General features: G+C 38.4%; 1 protein-coding gene across 2 annotated transcripts in view; it reads right to left on the bottom strand.

Annotated features, from left to right (window-relative positions):
- Positions 1–20,548, bottom strand: part of cadps2 (Ca++-dependent secretion activator 2) — a 293,417-nt gene that overhangs the window by 45,337 nt on the left and 227,532 nt on the right. For both annotated transcript variants that reach the window (XM_059336134.1, XM_059336135.1), the window contains exons 18-19: positions 11,417–11,573; positions 2,141–2,282 (exon numbers count right to left, since the gene is read on the bottom strand). In XM_059336134.1, the coding sequence (XP_059192117.1) occupies positions 2,141–2,282; positions 11,417–11,573 (299 nt within the window). The remainder of the gene's footprint in view (positions 1–2,140; positions 2,283–11,416; positions 11,574–20,548) is intronic.

The following is a 20,548-nucleotide window of genomic DNA, read 5'->3' as shown; positions in this document are numbered from 1 at the left end:
GTTCATGTATGGAAGCAGTTCATCGCGATCTTGCTGAGGATAAATGTGATCAAAATGATCGTTTACATGCAATGTGGCTTAAAAAAAATCTGATATTCATAATGAATACTTACTTTAATTATCCAGTTCTATCTATCTTGGCTCTTTTCAATGCTCTATTAAATACTTTTGTTTTGCTTTATTGTTGCTTGCTTTTGTATCTTAAAACAGCCTTCCAGAGGAGTCTGAAAATACAGATATTTTTTTAAATGTTAACCAAAAACCCTCTATTCAGGCTGGCTTTTATGCAGTTTTTCTACAACAGTTCAAATAGTTATTCCGTTGCCAGCTTTATTCTTTATTTTGATTTTATAATTTTTTTACATTTCAAACATCCTGATTTTGTCAATTGATTGTTAGGATATTTGAAATGCACCTGATTTGTTTGTTTAACTACTTTTATGTGCCATAATGACTTCGAACATTAAACTTAGGTCTGTAGAATTGGTGCAAAAGATGCCAGATAGATTAATGTTTTATGATCCCAAAGGTGTACTGTACATACACTATGTGCCATTTCTTTATGTCTATAATGTTGCATGAAATGACAATAACAACATAGCTGGCACCAAGTGGAGCCTGAACGATATGGGAGTTTTGTGGGGCTCGTGTTTCACGGCACATATGTACTGTTGTGGCGCGGGCTGGCTCGCTGCTCGTGCTACGACGCCTTTTAAAAAAAAGTTTCTGTGGATTTATGTTGTAAACTAATGACCTTAGGTTTAGGGCAGAAACCGTCTCGTTTGGCATTATAAAAGAAAGTTTAAACAGTAGGGGTGTGACGATACTCTCAGCTCACGAGACGAGACGCGATATTGGATCACGAGAACGAGACGAGACTTTAAGAAAACTACAATTACGCAATGTATGACTTGACCAACAGACTTTTATTTAACAGAGTTGCACATGCATTTTGAAATGTTTTATTATAACTCTTTACATGCATGATGTAAGGATGGGCTTTTAATAAACCTCTTCTTCCACAAATTGAAACTAAAACTAAAATTTATAAAAGTTAAAATAAGATAAATAAAAAATAAAAAGCCCCAGAGGGATTAATGAGACTCCGGAGGTGACTTACGGGTTTCCATCGTCGCGTAATCGCTTAGAAACAGTTTTGACCGTAATCACATACGATTACACACGGCAGACTCAACTGTGGCCGCAGTCGCTAACTACATCGCAGCTGATCAAAACAAAACAGCATGGCTAATTATCATAAACATAGCCATCTTGAATTAACCGGCATCGCTAACTGTGTGTCCGGTGCTTGTTGTAAACAAACAGAGATCACTAAGTGAACACCTCCTGCAGCAGCAGCACATACACACTGTACTGCTACAGAGCTAACTGTTAGCCTATTAGCAGGAATGTGCCGCTTCGATTCGTTCTTACTCTTCTTAACGAGCCGCCGTCCCCTGCGACATCATTCTGGCTGCTTGCTGCTTCCGCTCCTCTTCTTCTTTTCATTTTAATGCCCCCACAGGTCACAAATAGAAGTTTGGATAACTCACAAATCTCGCGAGACTGATTTTTAGCGTGACTAGAAATATCGTCGAGTTTAATCTCGTGAGATCTCGTCACACCCCTTGTAAATAAATATATGTAAATGCCAGAAATAAAGGTAGTTACAAGGGTCACGTGACTGCTGCAAGTTATGTAAAAAACATAAGTTACATTCAAGAATGTGATTTATGGAACTTACGTAAACAACATAACTTGCGTTAAAAATGGTTTACTTTTGATTTCACACGGGACGCAAACCCCCATCTCCTGGGTGAAAGTCCGCTGCTTGTTTGCGGGAATCCGCCTTTTAAACTTCACTTGGCTGTCAATCACTACTACCTCGGAGTAATACGGAGACATAGCATGTTTTTCTGCTACCTGTACATGCGACCTATATTAACGTTTTTGACAGGAGAACAGGCTGCTTCCTATCTGAATCTGCAAATATTCAAGTCTGTGTAGTACAGCGCAATCAATGCTGTTTGGAGGACTCTTCAGGCTAACCAGCAGTTGAAATGAGCACTGCTGCTCACAGGGAGTCTGGCGCTAACACTACCCACTTGTGACTACGGGGGACAGGTGGGCGGACTCTTACTTGACAGACTGCCATGTCTCCTGCTCAAAGCCGCGGTGGATGGACTGTGCGATGGACGACTCCATCAGGTCGATGTAGCGCACCACCAGGGGGACAAACAGGTCCTGCAGGTGTTTGTGGAACGCTCCGTTGCACAGGTGAACTGCAAAGAAGACAGAAAGCATAAGAGCAAATGTAATTAATTCCGAGATCATTGAAATGAAGGTTACACAGCCCAAATAACATTTAGATTCTACTCATCTTCAACAGCAAACATGGTTACAGACTTTATTAATATCTATCTATAGAGCAATAGGCATCGCATCTGTAAGTCTATTTAGCCTACCTATCTTTAGGAGTTTTAAAGTGCGCTACAAGGTTTGATTTTCCAATAATATTCGAATAGTTTCCAGCGAATATCAATGTTGAATGTGTATGTGCTGGATGGTGTGGTACCTTATGAAGTGTTTTATGGAGTTCCAGACGTTGTAGTGTGGCATGTAATGTAAGAATACATACTTGTGCAAATCTAACATGCCAGGCTAAATAACAATTCTCCTTGGTAACCTTTTTTGTTTTGAACACTTCCAGGCTGTTTTAACTTCACAATGCTATGACTTGTTGGTAATTCCCCTCAACCAGTCTGCAGAAATTCGGACTTAGGAAAAGTGTGCAGAAAGAGCCCAGAGTGTCTACAAGAGGGCCCTCAAGGACTTTATGAATCAGACATCCCTAACACCTCACGGTCTAACCATGAAGGCCATCTCACAGTCCATTAGTGTGGACATTCACCCTAGCCTTTTGCTTGTCCATGAGCTAAGTGAAGATAAGTGGCTATACTGGCTGAAGGCTCATTTACATTAAAGTGGTATCAATGTCATATAACTCCAAAATGTTGACCCATCCTTTAATGCTGCAGCATGCTATTATGTTTGATATATTATATGCTACATTTCAACATGACAATATCCCCATGAACTATAAATACAAAAGTTTGTTTCCAGTTTGGTGTGGAAAAACTTGACTGAAATGTGAATTTACACCCAATTTACTAATGTTTCTTTAGCTTATTGCTCACTCTTTGGAGGCAAAACCCACACTACATTCTTTTAAACCTTTCTGTTGAAAAATTCTGAGCAGAAAAATAACTGAAAGCCCAAAGCATTGCAAGCCTGAAAAAGGTAGAATCTGTTCACTTCAAGGATCGAATGTGGCTGCACAGGTGTCCGTGTGTCCACCCCCCGACAGCGCCCAACCCTACGGTGTCGGTTTGAGAAAGACAGTCAAACAGACAGATAAATCACCAGAGACGGAGAGAGTCCACAGCGAGAAGAGACAAAGACGGAGAGTGCTTGGTGAGAAGCGAGCAGGCGTGTCTCTCAGGACTTCATTAGTTTTAATTCCTCTCGCTCTGCTCCTCCATGATTAACACTAGCCTTTTTGCCCTCGAGAGAGTAAAACCAGCCTCGCTCGCAACCGCTCGCCTTCACATGCTGACAATCAAGTGAGCATTTAAATAATCTACAGAACTACAGAGAGATAATAAATACACTTGTTGAAGAAAATCCTCAAAAAGCCGACGAGATGCATCGAGTCACCTGAGATCAGCTGAGCGACGGTCGCTGCCGAGGTTCTGTTGATTTTTCTCAACTGTTTTAATTTTTAAAAAACGCCGTGTACAATTAGAAAAGTCAAGGATTGTTCATATTTTATCATTATGAGGTTCAGAGGAGGCAACTTCTAAATAAACTTCATTATCCTCCAAACCTTTTTTTTTACTCCTGTCACAGTGTGTGATTGGGATTGAACTTGAAAATGAATCGCTTTCCTCTCACTTTAGAAATAATTATGAAAGAGGGAAGACCTCATTTGTGCAAAGAGTCAAAACTATGATTTCGGCTGTTCTGCATTTCAGCTCAGTCTATTGCCTCATTACGCTCCAATTTAAGTTGACTAGTGTTGTGACACTTGGAATAATTACGGCATTAACAGAGGATGGTAATTAGAAAAAATATAAAAGATATGAGCCACAAAAAAAGAGATTTGTGGCTTCTTCACATAATGAAACGCTGAGTTTTTTGTTCCTAACAGTGCCCTTGGGCTGTCTGTCTATCTGCCTGCCTGTCTGTTAGTGTATTCGACGTACTTTGGCATCAGCCATGTTAAATAACGCCTCGCATCTCGCCAAATCTCTGCTGGCTCTGAGACAAAGCCTCGGAGCTGACGGAGGGCTTGGATGGAGGAAACAATGAGACGATTTTTCTGCAGCCCTCGAATGTAATCTTAAAAAACAAACAGACATTCATTTTTATCAGGGAAGAAAAAAATGCTACAACAACCTGAGAAACAGCAGTGCACTTTTGATATTTGTCAGACTTTAATCCAAAATAAAATCATTCTTTTGGTTTTTGTTTTTTGTTTTATTCCCCCGCAGCGACGGGACCTTGAGACGTAGAAAAGCACATTACTAAAACAATGGGTGTACAAAATATATTTCCTTTTTTCCCTGAAATCACTTTGTTTTTTGTTGTTGTGTGGATGTGTTCCAGGAAACAGTTTATTATTCATGAATCCACAGAATAGATGGAAACTGATTCTCAAGGATGATGTCAAATGTGTGAGCAACTTCATCTCAAAGTTAATCTTTTTCTTCATCTTTCATCAATACATGAATGCCAGTAAAGACCATTGATTGGATTTCTTTAGTTCAGTCTCTGTTTGAGTTGATTGATTAACCCTTTGAAGTCTTGGACTCGTTTTTTAATCCTTTTCATTTTGGCTGTATATTAAAAAATGTTCACCATGCCAAGTTGGTATCATTTTTTTCAGCACGACCTCACCTATATGACCTGGTAATCATAGCTTCACTTCGACTTACTAAATCCACATTTTAAACACAAAAAAAACATAAAATCTTCTCTGAAAATGATGTTTTTTTTTACTTTCATAACACAATCATGCTCAGTGAAGCATTTTCAATATTGGTTACAAATATAACATATGAGAAGTAAAATGAGGAGAACATCTGGTTTAATATTTTATGCTAAATATATTTCCTTTATCTCTGGTTTTGACTTGGCCTATCATCATCAAATTGAGTTTAAGGCACCTCAGAGAGAAGCTGACGACAGGGAAACACGCTGCTTGGTTTTTACGTCGTGACATCATAAAGAAGTCATGCTTAAGTCTCTACCGCCATTCTGGACACGATGGAGGGGTCATTTGTTCTGCATTTCTTCTGGAAATGTGTTTTGATTTTTCAGTAACATGGGGAGCCTAAAAATACAAAATTATATTTAAATTAGACTCATCTTTTTATCTCATGTGCACAAGATAAAACCCAGTGCAACATGCAAATTGTGACATACACTGTAAAAAACAAAAAACTGTTGTTTTTACGGTAGAAAAACGGCAGCTGTGGTTGCCAGAACTTTACCGTAATAAATATGGTAGAACGTTTTTTAATATTATTGTGAAAAAGGTAAATATTACGGTAATTGATTATATTAATTTCTCTTTTAAGATTGCCATTTTATTCCATTTTTTACAGTATAAATAAAAAGTTTTTCCATCAAAAGAAACGCTGTTCTGCCATATAATTGACCATAAAATACTTTATAAATGCTGCATAAATTAAAGATTGACCATTAAATATTACAGTATACAGTACAGTGAGAATAAGTTAAAAAAAAAAAAAAAAGATAACTGCAAAAATCACAGTGATGCGTGTATATATATATTACAGCATATCTTTATACTTTACTATTAACATGTGTATTTTACAGTCGAGTAATGTATTTTTCAAAAAAACAAAAAACTGTAAAAAATACTGTTTTGGCTGATATATACATTTACAGTGTTTCATTGTCACTGAAACTGAATTAACCCATTTATTATTTTACAGTCTTTTACTGTCGTGATTTAGCAGTTTTTCACCGTAAAATCTACAGACATTTTTTACAGTGTATGTGCAGTCTAACTGGTGAGCGAGATGGGCTATGACAATCATTATTTTATATTACATTGTTTTTCAACATTGTATTAACTGCATGAAATTGTATGACACGGTTTGAAAATAATCTTGTGCATATTGAGACATTATTTAGGCTTCATTCCTGCACTAAACTGTACAGCTCTTTCGCTTTAACACTGATTCTTTTTTGTGTGGGAGTTTTTTCACGTTATTGTTAATGGTGCTTTTATATATTTATGTTTCTTGGTTTTTGCACGACTTGCTTTTCTTTTGTTTTTCTTTTACTATGTTTATCCACCCAGACACATTCATTATATGTTATATATGTATATCTGATTCTTAACTGGAATAAAAGGCCTTGAATAGTTATTCTTGCCGTATAAAGTTAAAGTTTTATTAAAAAAACAAACCTGACAATAGGTTGTCTTCATGCAGGTTTGTTGTCACTTAGATGGTGTAGAGGTAATAAAGGTGTCGCAGGTAAGTTAATTTGTTGTTGTTTCAACTGTTAAAAAAACTAAGTAAACAATCTAAAAGTAAAAAGAAATGTTCTCTCAGGACCAGATAAACACTCAGTTGCTAGTTTATTAGCCTGTGTTAATTGATAAAATGTGGACTGCATTATTACAGTAAACTTTAGTAGAAACTTTATTTTAAATCTCACAGTTCTCCACAAATTATCTTCCAATTATCACATGCTGAACAACAAGAAAACAACCCCTGAAGAGTTGACTGTCCACAAGCTAAATAAAAACAGATCTAAGTGAAGGCGTTGAGGTGAGACAGGACCCGAAGACGTGCTAACGTCCTCTGCAGCTACCTGCTGACAGGTAGATGGGTCAGCTGTTTGTGTCCCTGGTCTGGCCGCCACGGCTTGTGTTAATTACTTCTCTGCCAGAGTGTGTGAGGTGGCGTTAACCTCGTCTCTTAACGAGCCTTGTTTTCTCCAGCGTCACCGCTGTTAATTAGCGCTCTTAGCGGCGAGAGCATGTGCCGTGCCGTATGGAGCATTTCCTCCAAAAAAAGATGCAGTTTACAGAACAAACAATGAAGGTCAGGCTGGAAGCAGAGAGGAGAGCATGAAGCGAGGAGCCCCGCTGCTTCACAGAGTTATTTCTTATTTTTAGTATATTTTTATTGCTGTACAGGTGAATCTTAGTTATTTGGTGTTGCAACAATCCAGCTCCTCCCTGTGCATCATTTTAAGTTGTCTTAAAGCTGAAAGTTCAAGTTAAAATATACATTTTAATAGACAGAGTGTGCAAGAAGCTGAACACGATTCAAAAGGTGTGCTGCAGTCATGTAGTTGTTACAAAATGTGGTCAAAAATCTCCTGCCACTGCTTGAAATTCTCTCACGATTTGGGACATTTGGTAACTCTGTAAAAAGAAAAAAATACATAACAAAATGGTAAAAAAAAAAAAAAGTACAAATAACAACTGCATTTAACTGATTATCTTTTTTCAAAAGATTTTTTTTTTTTACAAAAAAAAGTGTCCTTTTACTTAGATATGACGGTTGGTGTTTGGGGATTTTGCTGCCAAATTTCCTTACAATTTTTTTTACAATTGCTTTTTCCATTAAATTTATGGTTATACAGAAAGAAAACAGAAAGTTGCTAGTTATTTTACTGAATGTGTGATGTATATTTACATAGAATTCAATGGAATTTAACAGTCAAGATCGTTAACAATACTGTAAAAAAAAGTAAATAATGTCCCATTACACACAGTCGCCCATAAAGTTGGAATTAAATATTTTTTACCTCTTCAAAATGAGTGTGACAATGTGATTTACTGTTGACAGATGAAGTGTTTGTCTTCTCAAAACTAATGCAGTAAATTTTTTTAGCATCTCGTGTATAAACAAGTTTTCTCCTTCATCCTTGGATGTTGGGATAGTTCAGGTTTGATGCCAGTTACATGATAGAAATGTCATCCACACTCCACCCCCACTCGCTCGCTGTGAATTCTCCCACAATGATCCGTTTTATTCACTCATGGGCACAATGCGACATCACACACACTTTGTACTAGGGAGTTGGCATGGTAAAGGCTGTTTCATTTCTGCTCCAACTAATTCAGACATTTCGCATACAGCTCTGCTGCATGACTTCTAGAGAAGTTCAGGTCAGCAGTGCATGTGTGAAAAGGATTTATATATCCCTCAGTGTGTGTGTGTGTGTGTGTGTGTGTATTGGGTGTATGTGTGTGGGCGGAGGTGGGTTAGGGGGAAGAGTTTTTTTATTTTTTTATTTAATCTTTGACTTTCTGATTCCCCACTAGAGAAAAGACTGCATTTAAAATTGAAAAAAATCTGAAGCAGTTTTGTGTGTACGGTGTGTGTGTGTGTGTGTGTGTTGGTTCAGGGCCCACAGAAACTGGCAGAGAGAAGCTGTGATTGCAGACAGCAGAAAATTACACACTGAAGTGTTTCAGACACTCAACTGGTCAGCGGCTCCAATCACTGTAAAGCTCAGATGTTGAGCTCGATTTGTTCGGTTTCCACTCAGTAAATCATACAAGCAGAAGTTCATCCTGAGATGTTGGCATGTGCAGAAACGATTTTAACGAAGCATATCATCAGAGAAGGAAAAAGGTCATTTGATCAATTTAAAAACTGTTATATTTAAATGTCAGGCTAAAAAAAGGTAGATCCACAGCTCCACATACTTCCGCTGCTCTGTTACACGCTACTTCTGTCTCCTCCAACTTCTTTCTGCAATGCCAGATTACAGCGTGACTGGATGCCAAAATGACACCGCTGCAGCGTCAGGATGAATGTCCTCGGGCGAAATGAAGGCAGAGCTCATTAAGGCACTCAGTACACGCAGTATAAAAAGGACAGAGATGCCGTTAGTTAAACTGTTTCAAAACCCTTTACAAACATCCTTGCTAACTAATGTTCATAATGCAAATACTGTTTGCTGTGTTAATATCTAAGGCTAGCAAAGAAAAAAGAAAAAAACTGAACTGCTGGTCCTCCATGCGAAACCTACAATACACCATGACATCCCTGTGTCTTGCCCCACTAGGGTGGTGAGAAACTTAGGTGTGATGATTGATGACCAACTCACCTTTTCCAGTCATGTTGCCTCTGTTGCTCAGTCATGCCGCTTTGCACTTTACAACATCAGAAAAATCAGACCTTACCTAACTCAACATGCCACTCAACTCCTGACACAGGCTGTTGTCATCTCAAAACTTGACTACTGTAACACCCTCCTGATGGGCCTGTCAGACTGCACAGTAAAACTGCTTCAGATGATCCAGAATGCGGTGGTGCTCCTGGTCTACAACCAGCCAAAAAGGTCACATGTCACCCCGCTGCTCATCCAGCTCCACTGGCTACCTGTTGCAGCCCACATCAAATTCAAATCTCTAATGCTGGTCTACAAAGTTGTCTCCGGTACTGCGCCCTCCTACTTGAACGCCCTGATTCAGACATATGCTACCTCATGGCTGTTGAGCTCTTCCAATGAACGGCGCCTGGCTCTACCCCCCGTTGGTCCAAGGCAATGCAGACTCTTTGCACTTCTTGTTCCCCGCTGGTGGAACACACTACCAGTTCCTACCAGAGCAGGGGCGTCACTGTCTACCTTAAAAAACCTCCTGAAGACCCAGCTCTTCAGAGAGGACCTTCTCTCCTAGCACCACACCACAACTCTACTCCTTAACCCTTAATAGGGCCCTCGTTGAAATACTTGCAAATAGGGCTGCAACGATTTGTCGACGTTGTCGACAAAAATTGATAATAGAAATAGTCGACAATGAATTCCATTGTCGACTATTGTCGCCAGACGTGTTTTTCCAACAGAGTGAGGCATCTCACTTTATTACAATCTCTGCCGAGCGCGAGCGGTAACGTACACAGAAGTGGCAGCGTCCAACACAGCTACACGTACCAAAACTTAGAAAGTTTGGGAGCATTTTAGCCTGGATACGGCCAATAAAAAAATGACTTGCAAGGTTTGCAAAGCAGACCTTGCGTGTCACGGCAGCACCTCGGCGATGCACGAGCATTTAAATAGAAAGCACGTCGGGCAGTTGAACCAAACGGAGTCTGACTCGCCTCGGTAAGATTCAAGTAACATTCAGCCAATACGTTTTGTTTATAAGCGCATTTTTTCGCTTTAAAAGAGAGCTTTAACGTTATGTCTGACGAACGTATTTTAGATTAAATGCATGCAGTCTGAAGCAGAGAGCCACCATGGAGCCTTTCTGCAGAAGAAGCAGATGTGCAGCAGCGACAGGCTCCTCACTGAGTCAGTACTGGTGCTGGTCTGTGATACAAGGTTCCAACAGGTGAGCCCAGTTCAACCCAGACTACATCCAGAACCCAGAACCAGTTCCACCCACTTGATGGAGCAGAAATACAGTTTTATAAAACACATTTTCCTGTCCAGAAAATTGGAGGTTTATTTATTTTTTTGTATGAATCAGCAGCTGAATTGTTAAAATTAATAATTGTCCGATTAGTCGACTAATCGTTTCAATAGTCGGTGACTAGTCGACTATTAAAATAGTCGTTAGTTGCAGCCCTACTTGCAAATTCCAAATTTCAACTCTAGAGAATATTGGAGGACATTACATAGAGCCAGAATGTGTAAAAAAAAAAACATACGGACCCGGGGGAGGGGGGTAATATTTTGAGAAAAAAAGTTTAGGAGATTAAGGTGTCAATTCTACCAGAAAAAATGTGCAGATTTATGAGATCTATGAGATTTAAAGTGGTGAATCTGCAAGAAAAAAGTATTTTTTTCCCCACTTTTGTCTCGTAAATCGGCACATTTTTTTCTTGTAGATTTGGCACTTTAATCTAGTAAATTTGCAACTCCCCCCCGGTTTGTATTTTTATTTTTATTCATACTTGGCCTTAATATGCCGTCATAGTCAAGTTCTCCTCGTACAAGTCCATGTGGTTCTACGACCAAACAGAGAGACATGGGGACCCCATTTTGATATCCACTGAAGTTACCAAATATAGTTCTTCGCCCGATAAAGGGTTAAAGAATCCTCACTAGATTGCTGCACCAATGGCTCTAATTGCACTATACCTTGATTGTTCCCCTTTTTTCCTGTAAGTTGCTTTGGATAAAAGCATCTGCTAAATGACTGAATGTAAGTGTAAAATAAATAAAGCATTCTGTGAATCTAACTGGTTTTGCTGGAGTCACGTTTCTGAACCTTTGAAAGGACGAGGCAAAGTGCAAAGTTAGAATGAACCTGAGTCAGACGGCCACAATCAGAAAGACTGATGAGGAAAAAAGCAGAATTTTCTGACAATAATGTGGCTACCGTAGAAGAAGAAAAGTTCAGACTCACGGTCGGTTCTCAGGAAGTTGTTGAGCAGCTGGAAGAGCGGGAAGCTGTCCCAGGAGTCGACGGGCTGGACCTGCAGAGCGGCATCCATGTCGGCTCTGTACAGGGACAGAAACGTCTCCGCGTGTTCCGCCATCAGCTCCGGCCACCATGAGAAAGCCTGAGGGACACAGAGACATGGGACAAAACCACATCACACAACAAAGTCATCAAAGACAACAACAAGAAGTCACAAACAACACGTCTGTTAACATGCAAATATGTTGGATCTTATTTCTGATCCGCCCCCCGGAGATAAACAGCAACGAAAAACTACATTTGATAACAATATCAAGTGACAAAAAGCCTTGAGTGGCTGAAGACTTTTATCCATCTGGGGCAAAAAAAAGTGTAATTAATACACAGCAACAATTTTTTATTCATTATTTATTACTATTTATGTATTTATTTGAAGCGGAAAGGACTAGTTTATCTTTAATTATAGATTTTCTTTGTTTAAGAATTTAATAAAATATATGAATAAATTAAAATGACATGAAATTGTAAAAAAACAAAAAAAAAACAACAACCTTAATATATATACTTGAAAACACTTTGACTTAAAAAAAATCTACTTTGTCAGTGTAGTAAAAGATGAAAAAAATGGAGGGAACCCTTTTAATAGGCGCTGTATTCTATTCATTTGCTGATCTGATTAGGAAAGATGACCTTTTAAAAGCGGCAGGAATCTGAATAAATGGAGGCACATACAAGCTACTTTTAGCTGCTTTTAAAGAGAGAAAGAGGAGAGAGAAAAGCCCAGAGGTGCTGCGTGGCTCTGCAGGTCAGCCGGTCCTGCAGGTCCGGTGACGACTAAAGGACACCTGAGAGAAAAGTGCAACCAGCCTTGAATCACACGCTGATGCACTGAGGTCACTATTTGTGTATAAAGGAGAACGAGTAAGCTGGGAAACGTCTCATCAGGCTTTTTAAACGAGCCTTTTCAGTTTCCTTTTAGTGACGACAACAGCAGACAGCATTTAACTGAACGATCTTCCACATTCACAAGTCATTCTTCTCTCAACATCAGGAAAGAAAGGGGGGAATTGTGGTGGATGGAAGAAGGAAAGAAAACAGAAAGGTGGAAAAAAGGGTGATTAATATGAATTAAAAGAAGGGAGTAAAGAGGGACAAAAATAGGAAAGACGGGAAGAAGTTAAAAGACGGAAAAACTTTGGGAGAGGGTGAGAATAACAGGAAGGAGACAATATTATATAATATGAATATAAATAATAAGTAGGAAAAAATAAAGAAGGGGGATATTAAAAAAAGAACATGAAGTGATTGGACAAAAGTACGGAAGAAGAGATAAGAAGGTGGAAGAGAAAAATAATAGGAAGAATCAAAGAAAGAAAGAAAGGAAGAAATAAGGAAAAAAGAAAAAAGAAGGGTAAAGGAAGAAAGTGAGAATATCTGTAAGAAGGGAAAAGAAAAGAAAGAGGATTTAGGAAATGGAGATAGAAAGAAAGAATAAATATGAGAAGTTGCAAAGAAGGAAAAGAAAACTGGAAAATTTCTGGAAAAAGAAAGTAAGGAACAAAGGGAACTAGAAGAATATGATAAAAAAGGGTCAGAGGTAGAGAGGAAGGAGATAAAGAAGGGAAGAAGCAAATAAAGAAGGAAGATAGTAAAGAAGATGCAAATAAGGAAAGGGAAAATGTAGAAAGACTGGCAGAACAAGATGAAAAGAAGAGATAAAGGAAGTGGAGAAGGGATAGAGGAAAATGATAGGACGAATCAAAGACAAGAAAAATAATAAAGGAAATAAATAAATAAAGAAAAATAAGGGGAAAATTAGTAGGGAAATGAAGGAAATGGAGATATGTGGGAAGAAGTTAAGAAAGAATGGGATGAAGAAAGGGATAAATGAGAGGTAGGGATTAAGGGGGAAATGGAAAATAAAAGGTTTACCAGAAAAAAGGACAAAAGAAGAGAAAAGGAAGATAGTAATGTAAAATGAGAGGATGCAAAGAAGGAAAGGAAAAAAGGGAAACTGGAACATTTCTGGAAAAAAGAAAAGGAACAAAAAGAACTAGAAATTTTCCTCTGGGGGAAATGTTGAAAGGGCCACGGGGGCTACTGCTGGTGTGTGTACACTATAATGGGATTCTTCAGAGATTTCAAACAATTAATACTAGTAATGTTATGATACTATTCATCTTCAAGTATTTATTTATACAGCAACTTATGCCCTTTAACCTCAAAATGTGTGTCTGTGAAACATTTGTATCTGGAGGAGTGTGCGCGCTTACGCGCGCATATGTGTGTGTGTGTGTGTGTGTGTGTGTGTGTGTGTGTGTGTGTGTGTGTGTGTGTGTGTGTGTGTGTGTGTGTGTGTGTGTGCGTGTATCTTTAACTGTTATTACATTAAATGACCAGTGTGTGTGTGCGTGCGTGTATCTTTAACTGTTATTACATTAAATGACCAGTGTGTGTGTGTGCGTGCGTGTATCTTTAACTGATATTACATTAAATGACCAGTGTGTGTGTGTGTGTGTGTGCGTGTATCTTTAACTGATATTACATTAAATGACCAGTGTGTGTGTGTGCGTGCGTGTATCTTTAACTGATATTACATTAAATGACCAGTGTGTGTGTGTGTGTGTGTGTGTGTGTGTGTGTGTGTGTGTGTATCTGTAACTGTAATCACATCAAAACATCAAAGCGTGGGGTCGACCAATCAGAGCAGAGCAATCAACGGAATTAACAGCTGTGGAATCTTCTGGCAGAGTGAAAGCAGCCAGAGGTGGGCAGAGTGAAATTTCTGGCCTTGAACAGAAAGCATTTTTGGCAAAACCATAATACCTATCATTGATCCGACTTCACTTTGAGCGTCCTGAGTTCTTCCTGAACCTCTACATATGTTTTTTTTTTAAGAAAAATGAAAAAATAGCTTTGTTAGAGCGATCTAAAAAAACAGTTAAATCTCACTTTTTCCGAAATCTTCCTGCGTTTTTAATATGGGACCCAATGAGGCTGTTGGTGGTTTTGGTGGCGCATCTTTGCGTCGTACGCCTAAATTATAACTCTGACAGCTTTACCAGAGGATTGTGAGTGAGAAGACAAATTTTCCTACATTTCTATGTATAAATTATTTCTGTAGAGTGGAATTTGCGGCCTGGAGTGCAGTTTTCAAATTTATTTTTTGACAGTTTTACCTCTCCCTCTACACTCTGAGCGATGACATCACACACTCTGACACGAACATTCCGTGCAATACACACCCATTTTAATCTCAGAATTTCTCCAAAAATGATCATGGTCATTGAACAGGGATTGATAAAAAACTATATGACCTATCGAAACGCAAAGTAATACACCAATACACAAGACTTGTGTCTACTGTTTAAAGTTTAAATGGAGTCTCTAGGTGAAATTATGCTGGAGAAGTAGACGTCTGAAAATCTTCAATTAATGTTCTTTTTTGCTCATTTTCTTTCGGCCGTCCCATTCATTTCAATGCAAAATTTTGGGCAGTTTACTCCCACTTGGGCACTTACGTCGCGAAAAATTCATATTCCGTAGAGAAAAGTAATAGCACACCGATCCCGATCAAACCGCACGTTTTGATATATAATTTGTATTGTATTTAATTTGACTAGTAGCGGGACGAAATTGTGTCCGGAAGAGGAATAAGAAGAAATCCACAGTATAACAGTAGTGCTCGGGGCTTTGCCCCGAGGCCCTAACTACAAGAAAGGATGCAAAGAAGGAAAATTAAGAAAAAGAAAGAAAATAAGGGAAACTGGAAAACTTCTGGAAAAAAGAAAGTTAGGAACAAAAAGAAGAAGAGAAAAGGTTAACTAGAAGAAAATTATTTTAAAAAGTGTCAGAGTTCAAGAGGAAGAGAAGAAGCAAATAAAGAAGGATGCAAAGAACCCTAACCCTAAAATAGGAAGGATGAAGAGTGAAAGGTAGAATTGGAAGGTAGAAGAGATAAAGGAAGTGGAGAAGTGATAAATAACAAGACGACAAGAAAATAGAAAAGGAAAATAAGAGGAAGAAGGAAAAAGAAGAAAGAAAAGAAACTTAGGAAAAAGAAGTTGGGCGACAGGGGAAATTAAGATACGTAGAAAGAACGGGGTGAAGCAAGGGAAAACAGGGAGTATAGAGGGAAAATAAAGGGAGAAAAATAGAAGAAAGATTGCAGAATAGACGAGAGAAAAGGAATATAGTAAAGATGAGAAGATGCAAAGTAGGAAAGGAAAACTTGAACATTTCTGATAAAGAAAGAAAGGAACAAAAAAGGAGAAGGGAAAAGGTAAAATGATTAGAAGGGGTCAGAGGTGGAGAGGAAGGGGAGAAAAGAATGGAAGAAGCAAATAAAGAAGATTACAAAGAAGATAATGAATTGAGGAAAAAAATAAACAGTCAGGAAGTGAGGAAGTGATGAAGAACAAGAAGAAACAGTGTTGGAGAGCAAAAAACATGGAAAAAAGGACAAGAAATAAGCTAATGGGAAATCAGTGAAGAAGAGGAAAAGGAAGCAAAGGTGGAGAAGAAGAGAAAGTGAAGCTCCAGCCAAGTTATTCCTTTATTTTAGAGGAGAAGAGCGTCAGCTGTGCAAAGGGCTAATAAACGTGTTGTTCCACCAAGAAAATCAGTTTGTCAGGATCCTCCGTTTAACACGTGACAGAATGTGAGAAGGAATCGTTACGGAAGATTTTCCATCTTGTTGAGGAGGTGAAGGCTGTTGCTTGTTGTTGAAGCAGACTGAAGGCCAGCTGTCAAAATGTTACAGACGACTTGAAAAATAGTTCCTGCTCACGAGAAGATGACATAACTTTGACGTAATTAAGGGATTTCTGGAATGTGGAGGGTGAGTTGTGGAAGAAGAAGAAGAAGTGAAGTGAGTGCGTAGAAAAGACAGCAACATGAGCAAGAAGTAGAAAAAAATTCTTTGTCTGCTGTTTAAGTTTCACTACAATGAACGTGTGATGGAAGCGTTTTGTTCCTCCCTTGTTCTCACTTCTCATTAGGGTTGCAAAATTCCAGGAATTTTCAAAGTTGGAAACTTAACATTGGAATAAACAGGAATGTATGGGAATCCACGAGAATGAATGGGAATTAACAAGAACTGATGGGCATTATCTTGTCTAAAACAACCAGATTTCATTCAAGTTGCTTGAATATATCATTCTTCAGTCACATGCACAAAGCACACTGCTTACTGCTGGGCTAAGGGGCCACGCCCTCTACAGAGACCACGCCCCCTACAGAGACCACGCCCTCTACAGAGACCACGCCCCCTACAGAGACCACGCCCTCTATGGAGGCCACGCCCTCTACAATTACATTTTAAATGCATAGACTGTATAAATAATGGACGTTGGTTTGTGGCCCGCTGGAAGCATCGAGTTCATCGTTACACTCGTCGCCATCTTGTTTCCGATACGGGGAGCAGACCATATCTGGACTGTGGAGGAGGCGAGGGATCTGATCACTGACAGCCCACTACAGCCTCTCTACACCTCAATCTGACTGAGAGAAGCTGCGGCTAATTCATGTTAGCATTAACTGGAGCATTAACTGGGATGTTAGTTTTGGCTAGCAAGAAACAAAAACAAAATGTACGGTACTTACTGTAAAAAAAAAAAACTGAACAGCGACTCCTTGGAGTGTCTGTTAGTCCAACCAAACACTGAACAAGACATTTTTACTGAACAAAACGTTCAAATAAACTGTTATTAAGTGAAAATACAGTGAAAGGGTCAAAGTTATGAGACCAAATTGGTAAATGTCCTTTTTTATATCTATATAACGTTATATATAACTTTATTGACACGTTGCCGTGGATCGAATTTGTTCTCTTGATGACAGCTCGCCTTGTTAGTGACCTGTCAATCAAAGGTAGCCACGCCCCAAATCATGCGAATCTTTATCTTCTGTTTTCTTCTAAATGGGGCCATTATTAGAACTATTAACATGAGATTGTCTTGAAGATTTTTTACTAGCGATTGAGACCATAGTGTTGTCCTAAAAAAAGTTTCTGAGGTAATAAATCAAGTGAGAAGTTTTCTCATTTTGCATTGAAATGAATGGACAGATTTTTTTTGCAGCCAGACTTAGCGCCCCCTGCTGGAATTTTCGGTAGAATGCAGCTTAAGTCAATTCCTGGTTCAGACCTGGAGGCTGCCGCCTGGTTGAATGGGACTTTTGAAGGGTTAGGGTTAGTTTTTCAATGGGTGGTGTCAGGGGGACGAGTTATATTTAACTCAAGATTTATGTTTTGTTGTTCAATGAAAGAATGAAAGAATTAAAACTTGATGAATTTCTACTAACAAATACATTTGTTGAAATGTCGTGTTTTTTAATTGTATTATTTTGCATGGATGTCTGCTTATGCCAAAACAACATGTTTATATTTGCTTATGATAACATCAGTTAATTTAAATGACCCCCAATTTCCAGTTAATCCCCATAAATTCCCTTAACTTGAAACTTAAAACCTAAGCATGAAACTTCCAAAAGCATTTAGACATTTAGTGACAAAATCTTTCAAACTGCCAGCTGAGCTGCATCAGACTCATGAAAAGAGGACCTGCACACGTTTTACCTTATGTGAATTGTACATCCAGTTTCTTATTACAGCTGCAGCGACCTTCTGCTCACACATCCAGGTAAAGAAATGATGATAGCACTTTATAATAGCAGAAAGTCGTCTTTGTTCTCATGTGTGCAGGTCTTAATGCAGAGCACCTCTTTTATTACAAGTTCCAATCTTCTGTCTTCACACATTTTTCAGCCTAATATCATGTCAACAAGCCGGCAAGCAGTGAATACATCTAACTTGTTCATAATAAACGGGTTATAGTCTATTGTTATTTAATCTTCTGCAGCCAGGCTGTGTTTAGCTCTCTGAAACATATGTTTTCTTTAAGAGATCACCAAGAATACACCGTTTATTGTAGGAATAAACTGTAAAAACAGGCATTATTGTCAAAATTTGAACTTTCCTACAGTCACTGAACGGATCATAGGTTAAGAATGTTTTCTTTTCCAAAAAGTTGCTTAAAATTGTGATATTTCTGTCAAAATCACTTAATTCTACATGTCTCATTTAAAACAGCGAAAAAGTAGAAAGACTGGCAGAACAAGATGAAAAGAAGAGATAAAGGAAGTGGAGAAGGGATAAAGAGGAAAATGATAGGACGAATCAAAGACAAGATAAATAATGAAGAAAAGAAACAAAGAGAATATAAGGGGAAAATTAGAAGGAAAATGAAGGAAATGGAGATATGTGGAAAGAAGTTAAGAAAGAATTAAGGGAGAAATAGAAAATAAAAGGTTGACCAGAAAAAAGGACAAAAGAAGAGAAAAGGAAGATAGTAATGTAAAATGAGAGGATTCAAAGAAGGAAAGGAAAAATGGAGAACTGGAACATTTCTGGAAAAAAGAAAAGGAACAAAAAAAACTACAAGAAAGGATGCAAAGACGGAAAATTAAGAAAAAGAGAAAATAAGGGAAACTGGAAAGTAAGAAACAAAAAGAAGAGGAGAAAGAGTTAACTAGAAGAAAAGTATAAAAAAGTGTCAGAGTTAAAGAGGAAGAGAAGAAGCAAATAAAGAAGGATACAAAGAACCCTAACCCTAAAACAGGAAGGATGAAGAATGAAAGGTAGAATAAGAGGGTAGAAGAGATAAAGGAAGTGGAGAAGTGATAAATAACAAGACGACAAGAAAATAGAAAAGGAAAATAAGAGGAAGAAGGAAAAAGAAGAAAGAAAAGAAACTAAGGAAAAAAGTTGGGCAAAGAGGGAAATTAAGATACGTAAAATTGTGACATTTCTGTCAAAATGACTTAATTCTACATGTCTCATTAAAACGGTGCCAAAAATAAACTGTTCAGAATAACCAGATCCTGTTAAAAACATGAAATTCTGCTCCTCAGCGACACTGTGAAGCCATGATTGATTCTGCTGAGACGAACGGTTATGTGACAAATATTCAATGAAAATGTGTTTACACAGAACAGAGAGGAGAGGACAGGAGATATACATAAACTAACAAATGCAAACAAGTGCTCCAAATGTGATGCAGCTCATTTTATCCCCCAAGAAAAGCTGATATTCTGACACGTTTAAAAAACCACAGGAAATCCTTCAACCCTATGCACATCAAACAACCTTGTGCATTTATTTATTTTTCAGCATAAGGGAGAAAATTCTGAACAATGTACTGGCCATGAAACACGTTAATTTAGATGCAACAAAAGTATTAAAAAGACAGCTGGCAGCGACGCGTGGAGAATGAGGTCTGCTGAGACCTGGGGTCAGATAAACCAGCAGCCAAACAACAAAAACACACACGATCGACAGATGACTGAAACACTCACACAGCAAACTTACCTCTCTTCCCTTCCCACGGTGGAGTAGAGAAAGAGAAACAGAAAGTACAGTCAGACAAATGAAAACATGTCAAATGTGATTTTCAGACTGTCTGCAGCTGAGCTACATTACGAACCTGGTCTCAGGAATCCGTGAAATAGCCACGGAATCGCTCAAATTTCCGTGAAACTGACAAGGATTTCGCTACAATGCAAGTTAATGACAGTCATATCCCGTGGCTATTCGTGTTCCAAGTCACGTGACTTTCAAGGTCCCGGCGGTCAGAACAAAAAACATGGTGGAGTTCTCTCATTTTTAGTGAAAAAAATCAATATTTTGACTTAGTTTCTGCATAAAAATGGATTTTGATCACATTTCTAGCGAGAAATATATGTTTTATTTTCTAAATATTCACTCAGTGAATGTACATAATCACTTTGTATGTTGGAATAGCCACGGGATATGACTCATTAACTCATCAGTCATTAACTTGCATTGTAGCGAAATCCTGTGAGACCAGGTTGTACATTACATTTAGTGTTTATGAGCCCTTCAGTTGTGGCAGATATATGTTTTTGCAGATTTGTTTTGACATCCATCAGCTAAAGGAGGAAAGTTTCTCTGAGCTCACTTTACTTTTCACTTCAGCTCCACACAGATGCAGGGCCGACTTTCTGTCTTATCAGAAACACAGCACACTGTAATGAATTTCACTGTAAAATAACAGTAAAATACTGGCAGCAGGGACGCCTGTATTTTACTGTTATTTT

Source organism: Centropristis striata, chromosome 6 (genome assembly GCF_030273125.1).
Source record: "Centropristis striata isolate RG_2023a ecotype Rhode Island chromosome 6, C.striata_1.0, whole genome shotgun sequence".
Lineage (NCBI taxonomy): Eukaryota > Metazoa > Chordata > Actinopteri > Perciformes > Serranidae > Centropristis > Centropristis striata.
This window is presented reverse-complemented; position numbering and strand designations above follow the sequence as displayed.